At 44.1% G+C, this 24,025-nt stretch overlaps 1 protein-coding gene across 6 annotated transcripts; it reads left to right on the forward strand.

Moving 5' to 3' along the window:
* Positions 1-2,041: 2,041 nt before the first annotated feature.
* zdhhc20b (zinc finger DHHC-type palmitoyltransferase 20b) lies at positions 2,042-10,051 on the forward strand. 6 transcript variants are annotated; one of them, XR_011676580.1, is made up of 14 exons: positions 2,042-2,198; positions 2,822-2,848; positions 3,148-3,242; positions 3,454-3,574; positions 3,700-3,769; positions 3,889-3,921; positions 4,022-4,142; positions 4,859-4,894; positions 5,121-5,253; positions 5,720-5,846; positions 6,149-6,238; positions 6,420-6,520; positions 6,603-6,672; positions 6,763-10,051. XR_011676580.1 is itself a non-coding variant. In XM_071414860.1 (14 exons), the coding sequence occupies exons 1-13, from the start codon at positions 2,081-2,083 to the stop codon at positions 6,632-6,634; spliced, it is 1,086 nt and encodes a 361-aa protein (XP_071270961.1). In that variant the 5' UTR covers positions 2,042-2,080; the 3' UTR covers positions 6,635-6,672; positions 6,763-10,051. The 6 variants fall into 6 exon arrangements, 3 of the variants coding, with proteins under 3 accessions (XP_071270961.1, XP_071270960.1, XP_071270962.1); XM_071414860.1 differs by having other exon boundaries at positions 6,420-6,524; positions 6,625-6,672; XM_071414859.1 differs by having other exon boundaries at positions 2,043-2,198; positions 6,625-6,672.
* The last annotated feature ends 13,974 nt before the right edge of the window (positions 10,052-24,025 follow it).

Below are 24,025 nucleotides of genomic sequence, written 5' to 3' on the forward strand. Positions count from 1 at the left end.
ATTTGTGGGCAGAACTGAAAAAGTGTGTACGAGCAAGGAGACCTACAAACCTGACTCAGTTACACCAGCTCTGTCAGGAGGAATGGGACAAAATGTACCCTAGTTATTGTGGAAAGCTTGTGGAAGGCTACCCGAAACGTTTGACCCAAGTTAAACAATTTAAAGGCAATGCTACCAAATACTAATTGAGTGCATGTAAACTTCTGACCCACTGGGAATGTGACGAAAGAAATAAAAGCTGAAATAAATCATTCTTTCTACTATTATGCTGACATTTCACATTCTTAAAATAAAGTGGTGATCCTAACTGACCTAAAACAGGGAATTTTACTAGGATTAAATGTCAGGAATTGTGAAAAACTGAGTTTAAATGAATTTTGCTAAGGTGTATGTAAACGTCCGACTTAAACTGTAGGTAGGCTACACGGAGAAAGTGTTTACTTTTTGCAATAAAAGGGATATTGTCATAATTTAACTGTAATCCAAAGTGTATTACAGTGAGTGAATAGAACTTACTTTTTAGGAATCTGAAAAGAATAGGGGTACTCATGGCAGGTTCAGTAATGTTGTCACGCCCTGACTTTAGTTATATTTGCTTTCTTTATTATTTGGTTAGGTCAGGGTGTGACAAGAGTGGATTGTTTAGTTTTTGTATTGTCTAGGGTTTTTTGTTATCTATGGGGATTTTGTATTGTCTAGGGGTATGTAGGTTGATGGTGGCCTGGATGTGTTCCCAATCAGAGACAGCTGTTTATCGTTGTCTCTGATTGGGGAGCCTATCTGGGTTGCCATTTTCCATGTTGGTTTGGTGGGTAGTTGTCCATGTTTAGTTGCCTGTGAGCACTACGTTGGCTTCACGTGTTCATTTGATGTTTATTGTTTTGGTGGTGAATTCTTATTCACCATCACAAGTATGTACGCTCAAAACGCTGCGCCTTGGTCCACTCCTTTAAACGGCCGTGAGAAATGTTCCTGCCTGTAAAACACACATACAGGCACACACACACTTCTGCAGTCAATTAAATATAGATACAACTACCATAAGAAGCCATTTAATCGAATGATATAGCCTACAATAAAATAAACATTTGTCGCTCTGTTGAAATCAAATCAAATGTTATGTCACATGCGCCGAATACAACAGGTGTAGTATACCTTACAGTGAAATGCTTACTTACAAGCCCTTCACCAGCAATGCAGTTAAGAAAAATAAAGTGTTAAGTAAAAAATAAAAGTAACAAATAATTAAAGAGCAGCAGTAAAATAACAATAGCGAGGCTATATACAGGGTACAGAGTAAATGTGTGGGGGCACCGGTCAGTCAAGGTAATTGAGGTAATATGTACATGTAGGTAGAGTTAAAGTGACTATGCATAGATAGTAAACAGAGAGTAGCAGCATCGTAAAAGAGTGGGAGGGGGAGGGGGAGGGTGGACAATACAAATAGTCTGGGTAGCAATTTGATTAGCTGTTCAGGATTCTTATCGCTTGGGGTAGAAGCTGTTAAGAAGCCTTTTCGACCTAGTCTTGGCGCTCCGGTATCGCTTGCCGTGCGGTAGCAGAGAGAACAGTCTATGACTGGGATGCCTGGAGTCTTTGACAATTTTTAGGGCTTTCCTCTGACACCGCCTGGTATAGAGGTCCTGGATGGCAGGAAACTTGGCCCCAGTGAGGTACTGGGCCATACGCACTACCCTCCGTAGTGCCTTGAGGTCGGAGGCCGAGCAGTTGCCATACCAGGCCGTGATGCAACAAGTCAGGATGCTCTCGATGGTGCAGCTGTAGAACTTTTTGAGGGTCTGGGGACCCATGCCAAATATTTTCAGTCTCCTGAGGGGGAATAGGCTTTGACGTGCACTCTTCATGACTGTCTTGGTGTGTTGTTGATGTGGACAACAAGGAACTTGAAGCAAGTTGGCTGTACAACTAGTTGGCTGTACAGGCCAGCTTTGCTATTAGGACTGCACTTGCAAGTGTGGGGCACTTGCGCACTCTACCGGGAGATGAAGGGAATTGCACATGGGAGTTTGGTACGTGACGTCACGCAAACACTCCCTTCGGTTTGGGTGGAAGAGTAAAGATGGCGCCCACCCACGTATTGAGATGCTGTCAACGGGGCTTAGCTTGGATACCTGTGATTTTTATCGCCCTAGTCGTATGTTGGTCTTACTATGCGTACGTCGTAGAGCTCTGCATTTGTAAGTATTAAAAAAATGCTTTTCACTGCGAGTGTCGTTGTGTTATGGTTGATATTTGTGCTAGTTAGCTAACGTTAGCTGGTCACAGGAAGTGAATGGAGCGACTGCTGCTAGATAACAAAGGCTTGGCTAGTTAGCTAGTTTGATCCTGTCAATGTAGCGCTATAGCTAGCCAAATAATCTGTCTCTGTAGCTACCCGTTAGCTAGCTAGCGAATTAAACTGTTCAATTTTAGCACTTAATTAAAAGCTATCATACATTGGTACAACGATAGACTACCAACCCCAGTTATCTGTTATTCTGTCGACATCTTGCCAGATGTAGAGAACTGTTCACATTATTTTCTACCTGGAACAATGTACCTAGGTAAAAGACGGAAGAAGCAAAGATAGAGAATGCTTATTATTTGTTTCAAGTGGGCGTGGCTTCCCTCTCCTTCCTCTGCATTGATGTCCAAGAACTGGACAGGTGAAAGCTTGCCAGGAATGCAAGAAAAAGAATGAGCCATTCAACAATGTCCACAGGAATGTGTCTTGTTGTTGCTAACTGCATACAGTATGTCTGACACCCACAACATACACCAGATGCAAACTTAACATTATTGTATTTCCTTCCCCCTGCAGTCACCATCCCCAACATAGCAGAAAAGAGTAAGTAGTAGCTATTGGATGGGATTGATTTCTACTGGTTGATTGGCTTTTACTGAAATGGGCCCATTTGCTGCTCATTGGGATTGTTGCTCAAGGGCCATGGCTGAAGTTAGTTTTATTTACTCTGGCTGGACTGGGCTCAATTTGGACACACGTAAACACACATACACACTGTAGACACTACTAAATTGCGCCCTTACACTTGACCTATGCATGTGCAGATAGTCAAAATATGAATATCTGCTATGTTGAAGCCAGGTGTGAATGTGTCTCTGACTCTGTCTGTGTGTCTCTTACAGTCATCTACATGGTGTTCTTCCATCTGTCCTTCGTCATGTTTGTGTGGTCCTACTGGAAGACCATCTTCACCAGGCCAGCCAACCCCTCCAAAGAGGTACCCTGCCTTTTAGATACCTGCCCTGAAACATCCACAATGCTCTAGCTCACAGCTCCACTGGATAGATGTCTATGAGTAGATTTATTCCAATGACACAAGTGGATGGACAATGTTGCTAAGGGACTAACCATAATTGAAGTTATTTTCCTTTGTCTGTTTTGTTTATCTCTCCTCTCTCTCTCTCTCTGCCATCTTTCTCTCCTGTTAGTTCTGCTTGCCTAAGGCAGAGAAGGAGCAGTATGTGAAGGAGGAGAGACCAGAGTCGCAGCAGGAGATCCTGTGGAGGGCTGCCGCTAACCTACCCCTCTACACACGCACCGGGGCTGGAGGTCTGTCTATCTGTCTTGTCTATCTATGTTTGTGTGTGTGTCTGTCTGTCTCTCTCCCAGTTGATTGATCCAGCCCTGGCCGTTGAGTGTGTAGCTTATCAGTTGGATTAATGTGTTGTGTACAGCGATCCGCTACTGTGACCGGTGTCAGGTGATTAAACCAGACCGCTGCCACCACTGTTCTGCCTGCGACATGTGAGTCTGCTATTTCCTGTCTCCTCTCCTCTCTTCCAGTCTTGCTTTTCCCGTTGAATGGCCTGATTCCGAAGGTTTTTTTCATTCTTCTTTCTCTTCTCTCTTCTTCCATGTATTAGGTGTGTGCTGAAGATGGACCATCACTGCCCCTGGTATGTTGTCTGTTTCCTCACATTCACAGTAGATCATAGTATTCTAATGTTCAGAGGAAGTATGATCATAACTCAACTTACTTTTTGTCTCCTCTCTCAGGGTGAACAACTGTGTGGGATTCTCCAACTACAAGTTCTTTATTCTGTTCCTGTGCTACTCTCTGGTGTACTGTTTGTTCATTGCAGCCACCGTACTGCAGTATTTCATCAAGTTCTGGACAGTGAGTAATGGTCTCACATTCACTGCAGCCTGCATCTGTTCTGGCATCCACTGCTTTAGTCTTGTTATTCCCCACCCACCCATACATTCAATGCTGCAGATGTTGGTGTGTGTGCGTGCTTTTTCCCACATGTAAGATAGTGTATGAAATGCTACAGTCTGTGTGTGGATGACAGTGGTGTGTGTGTCAAATGCTACTATTTGTGTTTGTTGTAACCGCTTGGATTCTCCCACATCCTGCTGCTTAACACTGTGGCCTCACAGCTGTACTGCTTCACTGTTATGCAGCTCCCTCTTTCTCTTTCTTTCTTTTGTCCTTCCTCTTCCCCCCCTTCCGCTCCTTGTTTTCTTAGTTGGCCTCCCTCCCAGCTTTTCAGATTTTGCTCTCCCTCTGACCCCCCTCTTTCCCTCACAGACATTATTATTGTTCTCTGTTCTGTCTACCCCACTCCTCCTCTCTCTCTATTCATTTCTACCATGTCCTCCTGTCCATGCCATCTCACCAGCCCTGACTCTGCCTGCTCCTCTGTCCTCTTAACACACCTTCTCTCTTTCTTCCACCTCGTTTTCTATCACCCCAAGTGACTCCTATTTGATCCCTGAACCCTTTTCTAACACTCTAACACTTCCTACCACCTCCCCCTCAATCTCTACCTTTCCCTCCCTCCGTCTGACCTCTCCTGGTGTCTAACAGTCTTGTCTCTGTTTGTACTAAAGCTTTGCCGGAGGAAATCGGCAGAGAACTGCCCCAAGGTAACCCAGCCTCCAGAGCCTTAGTGTAGCTGTTGCAGGGCATGAAGTGCACCTGTGGATGTTGTGTGATGGCGTTGTGTGTGTGTGTGCTGTGTTTTGTTGTGTTGACATGGTTATCAAGGCGCCCCGCCTCTCCCTCTCTCTCACCCCCACCCCTCCCTCCATTTGGTTTTTGACATTGACTCTCCCTCTCTCTCTTTTTCTCTTCTCCTCCTCTCCTCCCCAGAATGAGCTGCCAGACACTCACGCCAAATTCCATGTCTTGTTTCTCTTTTTTGTGGCGGCCATGTTCTGCATCAGCATTCTCTCCCTCTTCAGCTACCACCTGTGGCTCGTAGGGAAGAACAGGTCCACCATAGGTAACACACACAGTCCCACACACACTCTTTTTTTTAAGGGCTCCCAAGTGGCACAGCGGTCTAAGGCACTGCATCTCAATGCTAGCGGCGTCACTACAGACCCTGGTTCGATTCCAGGCTGTATCACAACCGGCCGTGATTGGAAGTCCCATAGGGCGGCACACAATTGGCCTAGCGTCGTCCGGGTTTGGCTGGGGTAGGCCATCATTGTAAATAATAATTTGTTCTTTACTTAACTAGGCAAGTAAAGTTAAGGTTAAAATAGAAATAACTCACGCACAGTCCCTCAACACACAGTCCCTCAACACACACACACACTCACTCGCTCCTCAGACGCTCACTCACTCACCCTCTACCCCCCCTCTCTTTCTCTCACTCCCCATCTATCCCCCTCTACCTCCCCTCTCTCTCCCTCTACCTCCCTCTCTACACCCCCCCTCTCTCTACACCCCCCTCTCTCCCTCAGAGGCATTCAGGGCTCCAGTGTTCAGGACAGGTTCTGATAAGAACGGTTTCTCTCTGGGCTTTGGGAAAAACATCGCCCAGGTGTTTGGAGACGAGAAGAAGTTCTGGCTGCTACCCATCTTCACCAGGTTAGTGTGAGGGATGTCTCTAACCCAGAGTTCCAGTCTCTAACCCAGAGTTCCAGTCTCTAACCCAGAGTTCCAGTCTCTAACCCAGAGTTCCAGTCTCTAACCCAGAGTTCCAGTCTCTAACCCAGAGTTCCAGTCTCTAACCCAGAGTTCCAGTCTCTAACCCAGAGTTCCAGTCTCTAACCCAGAGTTTCTCTTATCTTCTTTCTCACGGTGTGGTGTGATACTGTGTTGTGATACTGTGTGGTGTGGCGTGATACTGTGTGATGTGATACTGTGTGATGTGATGTGTTGTGATACAGTCAGGGTGATGGACTGACGTTCCCATCACGGCTTGTCAACATTGACCCAGAACAGCCCACAGTCAGCTTGCAGCCGGAGGCCAATAAAAGGTAATCAAATATGATCAATAGGTCAATCAATGCCAACAAACAGTGGTCAGATTTAAGATTAAGCAGAAACCTGAGAACTTCTATTTGACATACACTATATATATATAATCAAATATGATCTAAACATGTTCAGTAATGCATTATCAATCAGATGTTTTTAAATCGATTATTTTCTTCCCAGTATTGAAGACGTCCCGGCCAGTCCTCTCAGCGAGTCTCAGAACCATCTCCTTGGCAACGAGCAGCATGCCAACAACGTCACAGAACACCTGGAGAATGACAGTAGGTATCTGCTCACAATTGATCTGTAGGTTCTGCTCTGAATGGTATTGATGGTAGCTAATGGATAGTTTTGGTCATAAAGACCTCTGACCTCTGTGTTACAGCTGGGAGTGAGACCATCACAATCATCATGGAGAGGGAGTCATAACAAGGTGAGCCAACCAGAGTTCTGCCCCTGACTACATCTGTCTTCTGAGGCTAGATTTAATCAACTAAATGTATCTCTGTCACTCTCTTCTCAGGAGAAGAAACCAGCCATCTAATATGATGCCTTAAGTATACCACCATTTTTTATTTTTTTTGGCACCATGGAAACAGTCTCCCAACGCGTCCCTGTAGTTCCGAAAATGTCACACTCAGCATAACCATGGAAACGGACTCCTTTCACGCATCACCATAGATATAGCCCTGTTTTTAATCATCAGAAAGTTACACACACACAACTATTTATGCAGTTGCACAGAAGAACCACGCACAGCCTACTGTAAACATATTTTTTATTTTAGTTGACTGTGACCCGATTGTCCACCCAGGACTGTTAATGGATCTCAGCATCACTTGATGATGGCAGGAATAGTAATCAGTCTTCACGCTTCAGAGTTGAGAATGCCTGTGCCAAAAGCTAACAGACTGGGTGTTAAATGGACCACGGCTGAGGAAGTACCTGGACTGGGAGAAGACTACATTTGAGCTAGGAGGTACTGGGACATAATTTTGTACAGATTTTTCACCCAATGTTTATAAAATGGATGCTATGAAGCTGGAAGATATCACCAAGACTGATAAAACTACATGGAAGAAACCTAATTTTGTTTCCAAATAATTTAGTGGTGTTTGGTTTGTACTATGGATGGATGTTACAAGGGGTGCCTAAAAGACAACCTGGACTATACAAAGAAGACCCATTGGAGGGGATGCTGGACTAAACCAATTTTAAAGTGAAATGGGGGGTCTCCAACTGGGTTTTGATCATGTCATCACACAACATGGCGCATTTGCACTCTCAAGATTACGTTTTAATATCCATCATGTGCTGCATTCTTCATGTCCAAAAACAGATTAAGAAAGGTGTGTCCTTGAGTGGGTGTGTGTGTGTAGTCAGATTTGTGAAGAGAGGGAAAGAGGGAGTGCCTGCATGAGTGTGTATGTAGGCAGATTTGTTAGGACACCGAGAGAGAGTGTGTGTGTGCGTGCAGGCAGGTGCTTGCTGTAACTAACAGCCTAGAAGGATCAGCTTCAGATGTTAGTTGATGGATGGATTGATAGTTTGGTTTACATTCATTCACAAGCTGCTGAAGGGTATGTTATGTGAGAGTATACAGTATAGCCTCAAGCTCCTCAACCAGTTCTAGCTCATGGTCAAGTTATTACACGTTGATCAATGATTATTTTAACGCATCAGAGACTACAACCTTGAACATCACCTTTTACGAAAGCTGTGTCTGAAACTACACCCTATTTCTCCATATAGTGTACTTTTGACCAGAGCTATGTAGGGTTTGTGGTTAAACTTGTTTGTTATATGGGGAATAGGCTGTGATTTGAGATCAGCCCGAGGTCACCATTCATTGCCAAATAAAGGGCTGACCAATCAGCTGCTCTGACCTCTGAACTGGGAGTGTTTACAACACCTGATGCCATAGAATTAGAATCATAGACCATTGAATGGGAATGTCCATTTTAGTATTCTAGTCATTCTAGTTCTATGCTTGATACATCTCTGCTCTCACGTCATTGGCCTGTGTCATGGAAACCAAATTAAACTGCTTATCGTTGTGACTTGATGTTTTTAAGGTTTACCCATATGTGCCCAGTGCCTACCTGTTGAGGCTTGGCCACCCTGCGGTATTGATGCTGGCCAGCAGGTGGTGACACCTCTCAGCTGTCTAGCGACCTTCTGTTGTACAGTACTTTTTGTTCCTACAAAACGAGTTTAGGTCTAAAGTGGACCAGTATGTATTATATGCAGTAAGATTCCCTGTGATGTGAAAGTGTTCGGGGCTCAGTTTGCGTGAACTGTGAGGTGGTGGTGTAGTGTGTCCATGTGTCAAAACAGCTGTGATTGGAAGGTGTCAGTGACAGGGGTGGACAGAATCTGCGGGGGGGGGCATATTTTCCTCAACTGGTTTTAGATAAATGGAAAAGCGTTTCAAAACTTTACAGTTTTATCCTCAGTTGAAGTCAAAAGTGAAGACAACCGTTATAAAGGTATTGATATAGGACATTCCCAGTAGATTACTCTTGGCCATAGCAATGTACAAGTTTACAGACCAGAGGTGTGGGGTAAGTTAGTAGTAGGCCTAGGGGTGTGTGTCATTGTGGTTTAAGTTCTGAATGTAATAAGGAGGGATAATGATGATATTTTATACAGTTATGGAACCCCTACCTCTAGGTTCTTGTGTAATTCTGGAACGATTGGATAGGTATAAGCAATATGGTGAAAAGCTACCACCATATTGCTTATACCTATCCAGTCCTTTTGCATCTCGACAAGTGCCCTTGGTTGAGGGGCAAGGGATCCAATTTGGAATGAGGCCTTTGAGCGTGTGGCCTTTTGAACCTCCTCTAGTTGTTCTTTCATTCTAGTTTGAACTCCTGACCCCGGCTACGGTCATTGTTTGTTTAGCTCCTCCCTCATAAACCAATGAACATGAGACAGGATTATTTCACTCAGAATGGTGACCTTGGTTATACTGAGGTAGGGTTGCTACCGGCCAAGGTTTATAAATTCACTCTGCTGGAACTCTGAATAGTTATCCCTGTGTTCTACACTTTGTGTTCTAGAACCCATAATTAAATTGCAGTTTCTTTTCATATGGCCACTCTCTTTTTTCTACCTAATAGATTTAATTACAGCTACACTCTGAACTACTTGACCCAGAGACTAAGAGCTCGTTGTTTGACATTAATTGGAGTGCTCTGTTTTAATTCTGGGAGAATCCACTTCATTAAACCTACGTGGCCTTTACATTAGATTTTGATCAAAGTCTGTGTAAATAACATGTGGCTAATGCTCATCAGCATGGAGCTCAGCTGTAAATGTGTTTATGGGGATAGATGGGAGGTTGTGGTGTTAAAACAGCCATATTATTTATACAACTAGATCCATTTAGTTTGACCCTACAAGACTCCATCAACCGTTCCCACCATTATACCTGAATCCACAATAGTGACTCCTGTCAAAACGGAGGAAGATTCGGATCATTCTTGTCATATTTTAGGGGGGTTGATTTGACTAACCCACACCCATGTGTCTTCTGCATGTACAGTGCAGATGTATTTGTACTCTGCTTATTGCAAGCTTTGATTTATAATTTTTTTCAATGTCATGTTTTACAAAGTGTATTGTGTGTAATATATATATATATATATATTGATAATGTAAAAAAAAAAAAAAAAAAAAAGGTGTCAGCCTATCTATTTTTCTTGTCTGATTTTAATTTTTCCTGTTCCTATTTTGTGAATGAAGTACATGCCTCTATAAACTATTAACGTGGGAAAAAAATAACAATAAATGTTTTTTAAAACCTCCAGGCTGACTCCATTCTCTTTTGGAAAGTCACAATTTACAGTGCAGTTTTCAGACCCTTTTCTACATTCTGTTACTTCACAGCCTTATTCTAAAATGAACTATTTTTTCCACCCTCATCAATTTACACTCAATACACGGTAATGTCAACGTGAAAACAAGTTTGTAGAAGTTTTTGCACATAAAAACAAATACCTTATTTACATAAGGAATCAGACCCTTTGCTGTGAGACTCAATATTGAGCTCATGTGCATCCTGTTTCCATTGATCATCCTTGAGATGTTTCTACAACTTGATTAGAGTCCACCTGTGGTAAATTCAATTGATTGGGCATGATTTGGAAAGGCGCATACCTGTCTATATAAGGTCCCACAGTTGACAGTGCATGTCAGAGCAAAAACCAAGCCATGAGGTTGAAGGAATTGGCCGTAGAGCTCTGAGACAGGATTGTGTCGAGGCACAGATCTGGGGAAAGTTACCAAAAAATATCTGCAGCAATTGAAGGCCTCAATCATTCTTAATTGGAAAAACTTTGGAACCACCAAGACTTCCTAGAGCTGGCCACCCGGCCAAACTGAGTTTCTCTGTGGAGATGGGAGAACCTTCCAGAAGGACAACCATCTCTGCAGCATTCCACCAATCAGGCCTTTATGGTAGGGTGGCCGGACTGAAGCCACTCCTCAGTAAAAGACTCATAGCTTGGAGTTGGCCAAAAGGCATCTAAAAGATGCTCAGACCATGAAAAACAAGATTATTTGGTCTGATGTAACCAAGATTGAACTCTTTGGCCTGAATGCCAAGCGTCATGTCTGGAGGAAACCTGGCACCATCCCTACGGTGAAGCATGGTGGTGGAATTATCTTTTTTTCACCAATTTCATGGTATCCAATTGGTAGTAGTTACAGTCTTGTCTCATCGCTGCCACTCCCATACAGACTCGGGAGAGGCGACGGTTGAGAGCCATGTGTCCTCCGAAACACAACCCAACCTAGCCGCACTGCTTCTTGACGCAAAACACATCCAACCCAGAAGCCAGCCACACCAATGTGTCGGAGGAAACACCGTACACCTGACGACCTGGTCAGCGTGCGCTGCGCCGGGCCCGCCACAGGAGTCGCTAGTGCGCGATGAGACAAGGATATCCCTGCCGGCCAAACCCTCCCTAACCCGGACTACGCTGGGCCAATTGTGCGTCGCCCCATGGACCTCCCGGTCGCGGCAGAGCCTTGGCTCGAACCCAGAATCTCTGGCGGCACAGCTAGCACTGCGATGCAGTGCTTTAGACCACTGCGCCACCCAGGAGGCCCTGTGGTGGCATTATCATGTTTTGTGGATGTTTGTCAGCGTCAGAGACTGGGAGACTAGTCAGGATCGCGGCAAAGATGTACAGAGAGATCCTTGATGAAAACCTGCTCCAGAGCGCTCAGGACCTCAGACTGTGGCAAATGGTCACCTTCCAACAGGACAACGACCCTAAGCACACAGCCAAGGCAACGCAGGAGTGGCTCCGGGATAAGTCCTTGAGTGGCCCAGCCAGAGCCCGGACTTGAACCCGATCAAACATCTATGGCGAGACCTGAAAATAGCTGTGCCGCGACCCCATCCAATCTGACAGAGCTTGAGAGGATCTGCAGAGAAGAATGGGAGAAACTCCCAAATACAGATGTGCCAAGCTTGTAGCGTCATATCCAAGAAGACTCGAGGCTGTAATCGCTGCCAAAGGTGCTTCAACAAAGTACTGAGTAAAGGGTCTGAAGTCTTATGTAAAATCTTAACCTGTCATTATTGTGTGTAGATTGATGAAGGATTTATTTTATTTTTTTAATCAATTTTAGAATAAGGCTGTAATGTGGAGAAAGTCAAAGGGTCTGAATACACTGTAACATGGCAAAGTAGTAATTTTCTTTTACAGCACGTAATTCACATACTACTAGAAAATTGCACATAGCAGTTTTTTGACACTGCTCTAAAGAGATTGGAATTCTCTGGTACTTTTGTGTACTTTCTAGCCAGTAGTTCTGAAAGCAACACTCACGAGCCAAAAGTGGTCACAAAATTGCCTAAATTACATATATGCACCACATCATTGCTCTCTTTCTCTCGCTCTGTTGTGTGTGCATCATGTGCATCTTGCTAGCTGTCACTCATATGGCGAGGGGCCGAAGTTCATTGGTTGACCTCAAATTGCTAGGGGGCTGGCCCACATGGGGGGGAAATGGCACAGCTTCCAGAAAAGTTGCTTTCTAACTAGGGATTTAATGTCTAATTTAGGTATTTATTTTCATAGACTATGCATGTATGAACTACACATTGACATATCCAGCCCAAAGCGGGAAGATTAAAAAATACTTAGTAGTTGCCAAAGTTCCGGAGCACATCTTTAAGAGTGAGCGGTAGACAGGAGTCAGTCTTGGTATTGCAACATTGGTTAGTCACTCACACACACACACACACACATAATCTTTCTAATTTCATCATAATCTGCAAGAACACACACTTCTGATGGGACCCATCCCAGGTTAGTCAGAGCAGTGCCACTGATCATCTTTATCATGATCCTCATCATCCTCTCTCCAGACCTCTAACACTGTTGTACTGGATTGCTACCGTGTTACTTGCCTGATGATGTTAAATGCCCAGTGCAGTCAAAAACTAGATTATCCTGTGTTTTATATATTTCCACACTGTGAGGTTGGAATAATATTTAGAAAATGATTATAATGCCCTTTTAGCGTAAGAGCTGTTTGAAAAGAGCTTTGGCCTGCCTGGTGCCATCACATCAGAAATAGATGGTGGAGGTTAGAGGTGGAGGCCAGGACTAAAATCAAACAAAATAGAACTATTGTAAAATAAATTGTGTCTGTAAAATGTATATAGCAGTGGTTCCCAAACTTTTTATAGTCCGGTACCCCTTCAAACGTTCAAACTCCAGCTGCGTACCCCCTCTAGCACCAGGGTCAGCCCACACTCAAATGTTGTTTTTTTGCCATCATTGTAAGCCTGCCACACACATTATATGATACATTTATTACACATAAGAATGAGTGTGAGTTTTTGTCACAACCTGGCTTGTGGGAAGTGACAAAGAGCTCTTATAAGACCAGGGCACAAATAATAATATAATAATCAATAATTTTGCTCTTTATTTAGCCATATTACATATAAAACCTTATTTGTTCATCGAAAATGGTGAATAACTCACCGCAGGTTAATGAGAAGGGTGTGTTTGAAAGGATGCACATAACTCTGCAATGTTGGGTTGTACTGGAGAGAGTCCCAGTCTTAAATCATGTTCCACACACGGTCTGTGCCTGTATTTAGTTTTCATGGTAGTGAGGGCTGAGAATCCACTCTCACATAGGTAAGTGGTTGCAAAGGGCATCAGTGTCTTAACAGCACGATTTGCCAAGGCAGGATACTCTGAGCGCAGCCCGATCCAGAAATCTGGCAATGGTTTATGATTAAATTCAATTTTCACAGAACCGCTTGTTGCAATTTCGATGAGTTCAGATATCGATAAGTGGACTGGAGGCAGGGCATGAAAGGGATAACGAATCCAATTGTTTGTGTCATCCATTTCGGGAAAGTATCTGCGTAATTGCGCACCCAACTCACTCAAGTGTTCTGCTATGTCACATTTGACATTGTCTGTAAGCTTGAGTTCATTTGCACACAAAAAAATCATACTATGATGGAAAGACCTGTGTGTTGTCCTTGTTAATGCAGACAGAGAAGAGCTCCAACTTCTTAATCATAGCCTCAATTTTGTCCCGCACATGGAATATAGTTGCGGAGAGTCGCTGTAATCCTGGATTCAGATCATTCAGGCGAGAAAAAACATCACCCAGATAGGCCAGTCGTGTGAGAAACTCATCATCATGCAAGCGGTCAGACAAGTGAAAATTATGGTCAGTAAAAACTTTAAGCTCGTCTCTCAATAAAAAAAAACGTGTCAATACTTTCCCCCTTGATAACCAGCACACTTCTGAATGTTGTAAAAGCGTTACATAGTCGCTTCCCATATCATTGCATAGTGCAGAAAATACACGAGAGTTCAGTGGCCTTGCTATAACAAAGGTAACCATTTTCACTGTAGTGTCCAAAACGTCTTTCAATCTGTCAGGCATTCCCTTGGCAGCAAGAGCCTCTTGGTGGATGCTGCAGTGTACCCAAGTGGCGTCGGGAGCAACTGCTTGCACGCGCGTTACCACTCCACTATGTCTCCCTGTCATGGATTTTGCGCCATCAGTACAGTATATAGTATATATATATATTTACCCCAAAAATATATAGGGGATTGGAAATGATGAAGACAATTACATTGATGGAAGCAACAGTCTATCTGAAATATTAAAGCTGATCTACCCCCTAAAACAATAAAAATAAAAAATAAATAAAAAAATGTTTTATTTTTGACAATTTTAATTGAAAACAATCACAGTAAGGTTCTTACATTTTACCCAGAAATGATTTGATATTGTGATAAAAACGGCTTCATTGGACCTGTAGTCCTTTACACTCGTACCTGTATATGTGTTGAAAATGGTGCCTAAATTGGAACGTAGTGGCTGTACAGTAGCATGCTACCGCACCTGCTATCTCTAACTCTGAATGCTCGGCTATGAAAAGCCAACTGACATTTACTCTTAAGGTGCTGACCTGTTGCACCCTCTCAAATCAAATCAAAGTTTATTTGTCAAGTGCGCCGAATACAACAGTGAAATGCTTACTTACAGGCTACCAATAGTGCAAAAAAGGTATTAAGCGGACAACAGGTAAGTAAAGAAAAATAAAACAACAGTAAAAAGACAGGCTATATACAGTAGCGAGGCTATAAAAGTAACTAGGCTACATACAGACACCGGTTAGTCAGGCTGATTGGGGTAGGATGTACATGTAGATATGGTTAAAGTGACTATGCATATATGATGAACAGGGAGTAGCAGTAGCGTAAAAGAGGGGGGGGGGGGGCGGGTGGTGGGTGGCGGGACACAATGCAGATAGCCCGGTTAGCCAATGTGCGGGAGCACTGGTTGGTCGGCCCAACTGAGGTAGTATGTACATGAATGTATAGTTAAAGTGACTATGCATATATGATAAACAGAGAGTAGCAGCAGCGTAAAAGAGGGGTTGGGGGGGCCACACAATGCAAATAGTCTGGGTAGCCATTTGATTACCTGTTCAGGAGTCTTATGGCTTGGGGGTAAAAACTGTTGAGAAGCCTTTTTGTCCTAGACTTGGCACTCCGGTACCCCTTGCCATGCAGTAGTAAAGAGAACAGTCTATGACTGGCCTGGCTGGGGTCTTTGACCATTTTTAGGGCCTTCCTCTGACACCGCCTGGTGTAGAGGTCCTGGATGGCAGGCAGCTTAGCCCCAGTGATGTACTGGGCCGTACGCACTACCCTCTGTAGTGCCTTGCGGTCAGAGGCCGAGCAATTGCTGTAACAGGCAGTGATGCAACCAGTCAGGATACTCTCGAAGTTGCAGCTGTAGAACCTTTTGAGGATCTCAGGACCCAAATCTTTTCAGTTTCCTGAGGGGGAATAGGCTTTGTCGTGCCCTCTTCACGACTCTTGGTGTGTTTGGACCATTCTACACTGCCCTTTCCCACCTGGACAAAAGGAACACCTACGTGAGAATGCTATTCATTGACTACAGCTCAGCGTTCAACACCATAGTGCCCTCAAAGCTCATCACTAAGCTAAGGACCCTGGGACTAAACACCTCCCTCTGCAACTGGATCCTGGACTTCCTGATGGGCCGCCCCCAGGTGGTAGGGGTAGATAGCAACACATCTGCCATGCTGATCCTCAACACGTGGGTCCCTCAGGGGTGCGTGCGCAGTCCCCTCCTGTACTCCCTGTTCACTCATGACTGCATGGCCAAGCACGACTCCAACACCATCATTACGTTTTACGACGACACAACAGTAGGCCTGATCACCGACAATGATGAGACAGCCTATAGCAAGGAGGTCAGAGACCTGGCCATGTGGTGCCAGGATAACAACCTCTCCCTCAACATGATCAAGACAAATGAGATGATGTTGGACTACAGGAAAGGAGGACCAAGCACGCCCCATTCTCATCAACAGGGCTGTATTGGAGCAGATTGAGAGCTTCAAGTTCCTTGATGTCCACATCATCAAAACTAACATGGTCCAAACACACCAAGACAGTCGTGAAGGGCACGACAAGCCTATTCCCCCTCAGGAGACTGAAAAGATTTGGCATGGGTCCTCAGAACCTCAAAAAGTCGAGAGCATCCTGAAAGGTGGCATCACGGCCTGGAATGGCAACTGCTCGGCCTCTGACTGCAAGGCACTACAGAGGGTACTGCGTATGGCCCAGTACATCACTGGGGCCAAGCTTCATGCCATCCAGGACCTCTGTACCAGGCGGTGTCAGAGGAAGGCCCTAAAAATTGTCAAAGACTCCAGTCACCCCAGTCATAGACTGTTCCCTCTGCTACCGCACAGCAAGTGGTACCGGATTGCCAAGTCTAGGTCCAAAAGGCTTCTTAACAGCTTCTACCCCAAGCGATAAGAATCCTGAACAGCTAATCAAATGGCTTCCCAGACTATTTGCATTGTCCACCCTCCCCCCACTCTTTTACAATGCTGCTACCCTCTGTTTATTATCTATGTATGGTCACTTTAACTCTACCTACACCTACATATTACCTCAATTACCTCGACTAACCGGTGCACCCGCACATTGACTCTGTACCGGTACCCCCAGTATATAGCCTCGCTACTGTTATTTTACTGCTGCTCTTTAATTATTTTTTATTTTTATTTTTTACTTATCAATTTTTTACTTAACACTTATTTTTCTTAAAACTGCATTGTTGGTTAAGGGCTTGTAAGTAAGCATTTCACTGTAAGGTCTACACCTGTTGTATTTGGCGCATGTGACAAATACAATTTGATTTGATTTGATATGATATGGGCACGTGTAAAGACATGAGTATTGTGTGTGTGAGTGTGCATGTCTGCTTTTGTATGTACTCTCGGGTGAATAGCCTCTGTGCTGTTGATCTGACACACGGAGCTTCTGAAGACAGCAAACACCATTCAGTTCAACACCAGACCCACTGGAAACCCCACAAGGCCACCGTAACCACCCTGTACTGTTGCATCACACACAGACACATTCAGGCCAAAGCATTCAGGCCAAAGCTGACACAATGCTACCTGGGGCGGCAGGTAGCCTAATAGTTAGTGTTGGGCCAGTAACCGAAAGGTTGCTGGATCAAATCCCCGAGCTGACAAGGTAAAAATCTGTCGTTCTGCCCCTGAACAAGTCAGTTAACCCACTGTTCCTAGGCAGTCATTATAAATAAGAATTTGTTCTTAACTGTTTAAAAAATATATATTAATAAAAAATGCACAAGACCAGGAGAGGAAGCCATTCCAGACTAGTGAGAGGCATTCTGAGTTCCCCCTCATTATGTCTTGGCTCAGTATTGCCCTGCCGTCTCTGGCCAAGTGGGTCTGGGCCAGATAAGGTGTTCCACGGGTGTGTGTGATCACCAGTCTCGGACACACATCTGTCTAGTAGGGGGGTTCCGGTGTCATTCAGGTGCACGTACCCTAAATTGGGCCTGACCAGACCAGCGTGGGCTAGGGCATGCATCCTTGCATGTAAATCTTTAAGTATTTGCACTTGCAGCTCAGAGATCCCAGATTTAGGAAAGAAAGCAAGAAAGACAGAGTGTGGGAGAGAATGAGATATCGAGAGAAAGAGAGATTTTAGTTTCATCCTCAAGTGGCGCAAGAAGCTCCAAGGACGTTTCTAGGATTGTGTCTTGTCTTGTGTGTGTCTTTTGCAATCCAAAACGGTCAACGGGATACTAGGGTAGCTTAACTTGTTTTGGTTATGTGTCTGGGTCACCTAAATCATCCTCTTACCTACCATTTGCCCCTGGCTGCTTGTGTTCTAAGTGCTCCACTGGCCTGCTGTTGGCATCTGTCCTCCTCCTTGGCACATCTGCAAGGTAGCAAGTTAGAGTGCAACATGTCATTCGTTTGTTTAAAGATACTGTATACTGACACAACCAGAGCAACTCAAATGTAAAGAAAAATCTGAATATAAAAAGGCATGAATTATAAGACCTCTATCATTCATTTAATTTAATCAGTTATACCAGCTAATGTGAGATTTTTACATTACATAACAGGACACATACAGTGGGGCAAAAAAGTATTTAGTCAGCCACCAATTGTGCAAGGTCTCCCACTTAAAAAGATGAGAGAGGCCTGTAATTTTCATCATAGGTACACTTCAACTATGACAGACAAAATGAGAAAAAAAATCCAGAAAATCACATTGTAGGATTTTTTATGAATTTATTTGCAAATTATGGTGGAAAATAAGTATTTGGTCACCTACAAACAAGCAAGATTTCTGGCTCTCACAGACCTGTAACTTCTTCTTTAAGAGGCTCCTCTGTCCTCTCCTCACTCATTACCTGTATTAATGGCACCTGTTTGAACTTGTTATCAGTATAAAAGACACCTGTCCACAACCTCAAACAGTCACACTCCAAACTCCACTATAGCCAAGACCAAAGACCTGTCAAAGGACACCAGAAACAAAATTGTAGACCTGCACCAGGCTGGGAAGACTGAATCTGCAATAGGTAAGCAGCTTGGTTTGAAGAAATCAACTGTGGGAGCAATTATTAGGAAATGGAAGACATACAAGACCACTGATAATCTCCCTCGATCTGGGGCTCCACGCAAGATCTCACCCCGTGGGGTCAAAATGATCACAAGAACGGTGAGCAAAAATCCCAGAACCACACGGGGGGACCTAGTGAATGACCTGCAGAGAGCTGGGACCAAAGTAACAAAGCCTACCATCAGTAACACACTAGGCCGCCAGGGACTCAAATCCTGCAGTGCCAGACGTGTCCCCCTGCTTAAGCCAGTACATGTCCAGGCCCGTCTGAAGTTTGCTAGAGAGCATTTGGATGATCCAGAAGAAGATTGGGAGAATGTCATATGGTCAGATGGAACCAAAATATAACTTTTTGGTAAAAACTCAACTCGTCGTGTTTGGAGGACAATGAATGCTGAGTTGCATCCAAAGAACACCATACCTACTGTGAAGCATGGGGGTGGAAACATCATGCTTTGGGGCTGTTTTTCTGCAAAGGGACCAGGACGACTGATCTGTGTAAAGGACAGAATGAATGGGGCCATGTATCGTGAGATTTTGAGTGAAAACCTCCTTCCATCAGCAAGGGCATTGAAGATGAAACGTGGCTGGGTCTTTCAGCATGACAATGATCCCAAACACACCGCCCGGGCAACGAAGGAGTGGCTTCGTAAGAAGCATTTCAAGGTCCTGGAGTGGCCTAGCCAGTCTCCAGATCTCAACCCCATAGAAAATCTTTGGAGGGAGTTGAAAGTCCGTGTTGCCCAGCAACAGCCCCAAAACATCACTGCTCTAGAGGAGATCTGCATGGAGGAATGGGCCAAAATACCAGCAACAGTGTGTGAAAACCTTGTGAAGACTTACAGAAAACGTTTGACCTCTGTCATTGCCAACAAAGGGTATATAACAAAGTATTGAGATAAACTTTTGTTATTGACCAAATACTTATTTTCCACCATAATTTGCAAATAAATTCATAAAAAATCATACAATGTGATTTTCTGGATTTTTTTTCTCATTTTGTCTGTCATAGTTGAAGTGTACCTATGATGAAAATTACAGGCCTCTCTCATCTTTTTAAGTGGGAGAACTTGCACAATTGGTGGCTCACTAAATACTTTTTTGCCCCACTGTATATTCCTGTGCCGCGAGAGGACAGAGTTAGATGTTTGAGAGAGTGGTGAATGTGCTGCTAAACTGGCAAATCCAGGGGACTTAGGCAAACATGACCAACAAACTACTATTCATTAATCCACTCGTTTGCAAAGAGGCATGCACCATTAGAACTCAGTCAGATCAAGAATATAAGCGTTCTGAGCTTTGATCAAAAGATGCAATATTTACAGTGCATTCGGGAAGTATTTAGACCCCTTGGCTTTTTCCACATTTTGTTACGTTACAGCGTTATTCTAAAATGGTTTGAATTTGTTTGTTTTTTACTGATCAATCTACACACAATACCCCATAATGACAAAGAAAAAACAGTTAATATTTTATTTTATGCAACAAAAAAAACGGAAATATCACATTTACATAAGTATTCAGACCCTTTACTCAGTACTTTGTTGAAGCGCCTTTGGCATCGATTACAGCCTCAACTCTTCTTGGGTATGACGCTACAAGGTTGGCACACCTGTATTTGGGGAGTTTCTCCCATTCTTCTCTGCTTGGCCACTCAAGGACATTTAGAGACTTGTTCTGAAGCTCCGTTCCTTTGCTCCGTTCATCTTTCCCTCGATCCTGACTAGTCTCCCAGTCCCTGCCGCTGACAAACATTCCCACCGTATGATGCTGCCACCACCATGCTTCACTGTAGGGATGGTGCCAGGTTGCCTCCAGACGTGACACTTGGCATTCAGGCCAAAGAGTTCAATCTTGGTTTCATTAGACCAGAGAATCTTTTTTCCCATGGTCCGACAGTCTTTTAGGAGCCTTTAGGCAAACTCCAAGCGGGCTGTCATTTGCCTTTTACTGAGAAGTAGCTTCCGTCTGGCCACTCTACCATAAAGGTCTGATTGGTGGAGTGCTGCAGAGATGGTTGCCCTTCAGGTTCTCCCATCTCCACAGAGGAACTCTGGAGATCTTTCAGAGTGACTATCGGGTTCTTTGACACCTCCCTGACCAAGGCCCTTCTCCCCCGATTGCTCAGTTTGGCCGGGCGGCCAACTCTAGGGAGAGTCTTAGTGATTCCAAAGTTATTCCATTTAAGAATGATGAATTGACGTCTGTGTCCAGTGGGCAGTATCTAGTCTGGTGTATTGTGTGATCTTAGGCATGCTCTCTCTAATTGCCCTCTTTCTCTCTATGCCTCCCCTCCCAGGGCACCCGAGCCCTAGGACCATGCTTCAGGGCTACCATGCCTGACCATTCCTGGCTGTCCTGATCCCAAGTTCATTCGTTTGTGCTGCTGATCCAGTTCTCCTGTGGTGTTGAACTGTTGCACCCTCTATAGCCATAGTGGTTATTACTAGACTATGCTGGTAATCTATGAACGTTGGAATGTCTTGGCCACATGTACTCTTTAAATCTCCACCCAGTACATCCAGAAGAGGACTGGCCATCTCTTGGAGACTGGTTCCTCTCTAAGTTTCTTCACAGGTTCCTGCCTTCTGGGGAGTTTTTCTTAGCCACTTTGCTTCTGCATCTGCATCTTGTTCTTTAGGGTTTTTGGCTGGCTTTCTGTTAAAGGGCAACTCCACCATTTTTAACATTTGGGTTGTTATTATGAAGTATTTAGTGATGTCCTACACAGTTTTCATTTCTATTGACTGTTTAGTGACGAGCAAATCTGGAAATTGCTTCCCTGTGACGTTTTCAAGTAGGATCCCTGAGATGACTAATAAAAGAAATGATGGACAGTTATTTTCAGCTGTCTATATAACCTGTCTGTAGTTTTCAGATCATATTGGAACTCCCTGCTATATGTTGCTCTGGCTGTCCTCGTCTAATACCATCTGTAAATATTTTACAGAAACACTCAAAAAGCTATAGAATGATATTTATAGTCAGTTTACTCCAATCATTTAGTGTTGTTCAAGGCTCAAGCTCCCAGGAGATTCCATTTGGCAAAACCCCCACCATCACTGATGAAGTTGCTGTCCTTTCTAAATTGCCTATATTTTCTTAGCGAATTACTTGTAAACGTCATACTTTATTTTATATACAGTACCAGTCAAAAGTTTGGACACACCTACTCATTCAAGGGTTTTTCTTTATCTTTACTATTTTCTACATTGTAAAATAATACTGAAGACATCAAAACTATGAAATAACACATGTGGAATCATGTAGTAACCAAAAATGTGTTAAACAAATCAAAATAGAAAATTGAGATTCTTCAAAGAGGCCACCCTTTTCCTTGATGACAGCTTTGCACACTTTTGGCATTCTCTCTCCCGAGTGGCGCAGTGGTCGAAGTCACTGCAACTCAGTGCTAGAGGCGTCACTACAGACCCTTTTCGATCCCAGGCTGTATCACAACCAGCCGTGATCAGGAGTCCCATAGGGTTAGGGGAGGGTTTGGCCGGGATAGGCCATCATTGTAAAATAATAATTTGTTCTTAACTGGCTTACCTAGTTAAATAAAGGTTAAATAAATAAAAATTAAAAAACATCTTCATGAGGTAGTCACCTGGAATGCATTTCAATTAACAGGTGTGCCTTGTTAATAGTTCATTTGTGGAATTTCTTTCCTTCTTAATGCGTTTGAGCCGATCAGTTGTGTTGTGACAAGGTAGGAGTGGTATACAGAAGATATCCCTATTTGGTAAAAGACCAAGTCCATCTTATGGCAAGAACAGCTCAAATAAGCAAAGAGAAAGGACAGTCCATCATTACTTTAAGACAAGAACTTTGAAAGTTTCTTGAAGTGCAGTCGCAAAAACCATCAAGCGCTATGATGAAACTGGTTCTCATGAGGACCACCACAGGAAAGGAAGACCCAGAGTTACCTCTGCTGCAGAGGGTAAGTTCATTAGAGTTACCAGCCTCAGACATTGCAGCCCAAATAAATGCTTCACAGAGTTCAAGTAACAAACATATCTCAACATCAACTGTTCAGAGGAGACTGCGTAAATCAGGCCTTCATGGCCCGAATTGCTGCAAAGAAACCACTACTAAAGGACACCAATAAGAAGAAGAGACTTGCTTGGGCCAAGGAACACGAGCAATGGACATTAGACCGGTGAAAATCTGTCCTTTGGTCTGATGAGTCCAACTGCTGTGTCTTTGTGAGACGCAGAGTAAGTGAACGGATGTTCTCCGCATGTGTGGTTCCCACCGTGAAGCATGGAGAAGGAGGTGTGGGGGTGCTTTGCTGGTGACACTGTCTGTGATTTATTTAGAATTCAAGGCACCAGCATGGCTACCACATTATTCTGCAGCGATACACCATCCCATCTGGTTTGCGCTTAGCTCATGTCACGTCTACTCCCGCTGCTCCTCTCTGACGCGTGTTATCGCAAGTTTACTCATCATTACGCACACCTGCCACCATTGTTACGCACACATGCGCTTTATGAGACTCACCTGGACTCCATCACCTTCCTGATTTCCTTCCCTATATCTGTCACTCCCCTTGGTTCTGTCTTCAGGTGTTATTGACTCTGTTTCTTGTGTTGTTCCATGTTTTATTTATTATAGTATTTTCATTCCCTGTACTTGCTTCCAGTACTCCCAGCGTACATGTCACAGAGCCGCCATCGTTACGCGCACCTGCACCTCATGACACTTACCTGGACTCCATCACCTTCCTGATTACCTCCCCTATATCTGTCACTCCCCTTGGTTCTTTCTTCAGGCGTTATTGACCCTGTTTCATGTCTACGCTTTTTGTGTTAATTGTTTTGTACTATGTTCTATTTATTATTGCATTTGCTTTCCCTGTACTTGCTTCCCGACTCCCAGCATACACGTTATAGAATAACACCTCACCAAGGGGAAGCAACAGGGATTTTTTTTTTTTACTGGCGATGTCGGGTCCAAGTGCTGCTGCCGAAGCAACCGGGATGCCCCAGCTGGCTCGGCAGGCTTCCTATGCCTCAGCCGGCTCGTCAGGCTTCCATGTCTCAGCCGGCTCGTCAGGCTCCCATACCTCCAAGAAGGAGAGTGATTGAGTGCTGCATCAGATGACCTGGCCTCCACAATCACCCGACCTCAACCCAATTGAGATGGTTTGGGATGTGTTGGACCACAGAGTGAAGGAAAAGCATCCAACAAGTGCTCAGCATATGCGGGAACTCCTTCAAGACTGTTGGAAAAGCATTCCAGGTGAAGCTGGTTGAGAGAATTCCTAAAGTGTGTAAAGCTTTC

The sequence above is a fragment of the Salvelinus alpinus genome, chromosome 8 (genome assembly GCF_045679555.1).
Source record: "Salvelinus alpinus chromosome 8, SLU_Salpinus.1, whole genome shotgun sequence".
In the NCBI taxonomy this organism is placed as follows: Eukaryota; Metazoa; Chordata; class Actinopteri; order Salmoniformes; family Salmonidae; genus Salvelinus; species Salvelinus alpinus.

Bases quoted from the DNA above. Each gene is read 5' to 3' on its own strand.
- zdhhc20b (XM_071414859.1), top strand. From the start codon at position 2,081: ATGGCGCCCACCCACGTATTGAGATGCTGTCAACGGGGCTTAGCTTGG. The intron at 4,143-4,858 runs GTGAGTAATGGT...TTTGTACTAAAG, and splicing joins ATTTCATCAAGTTCTGGACA to CTTTGCCGGAGGAAATCGGC. The intron at 6,239-6,419 runs GTAATCAAATAT...TTTTCTTCCCAG, and splicing joins CAGCCGGAGGCCAATAAAAG to TATTGAAGACGTCCCGGCCA.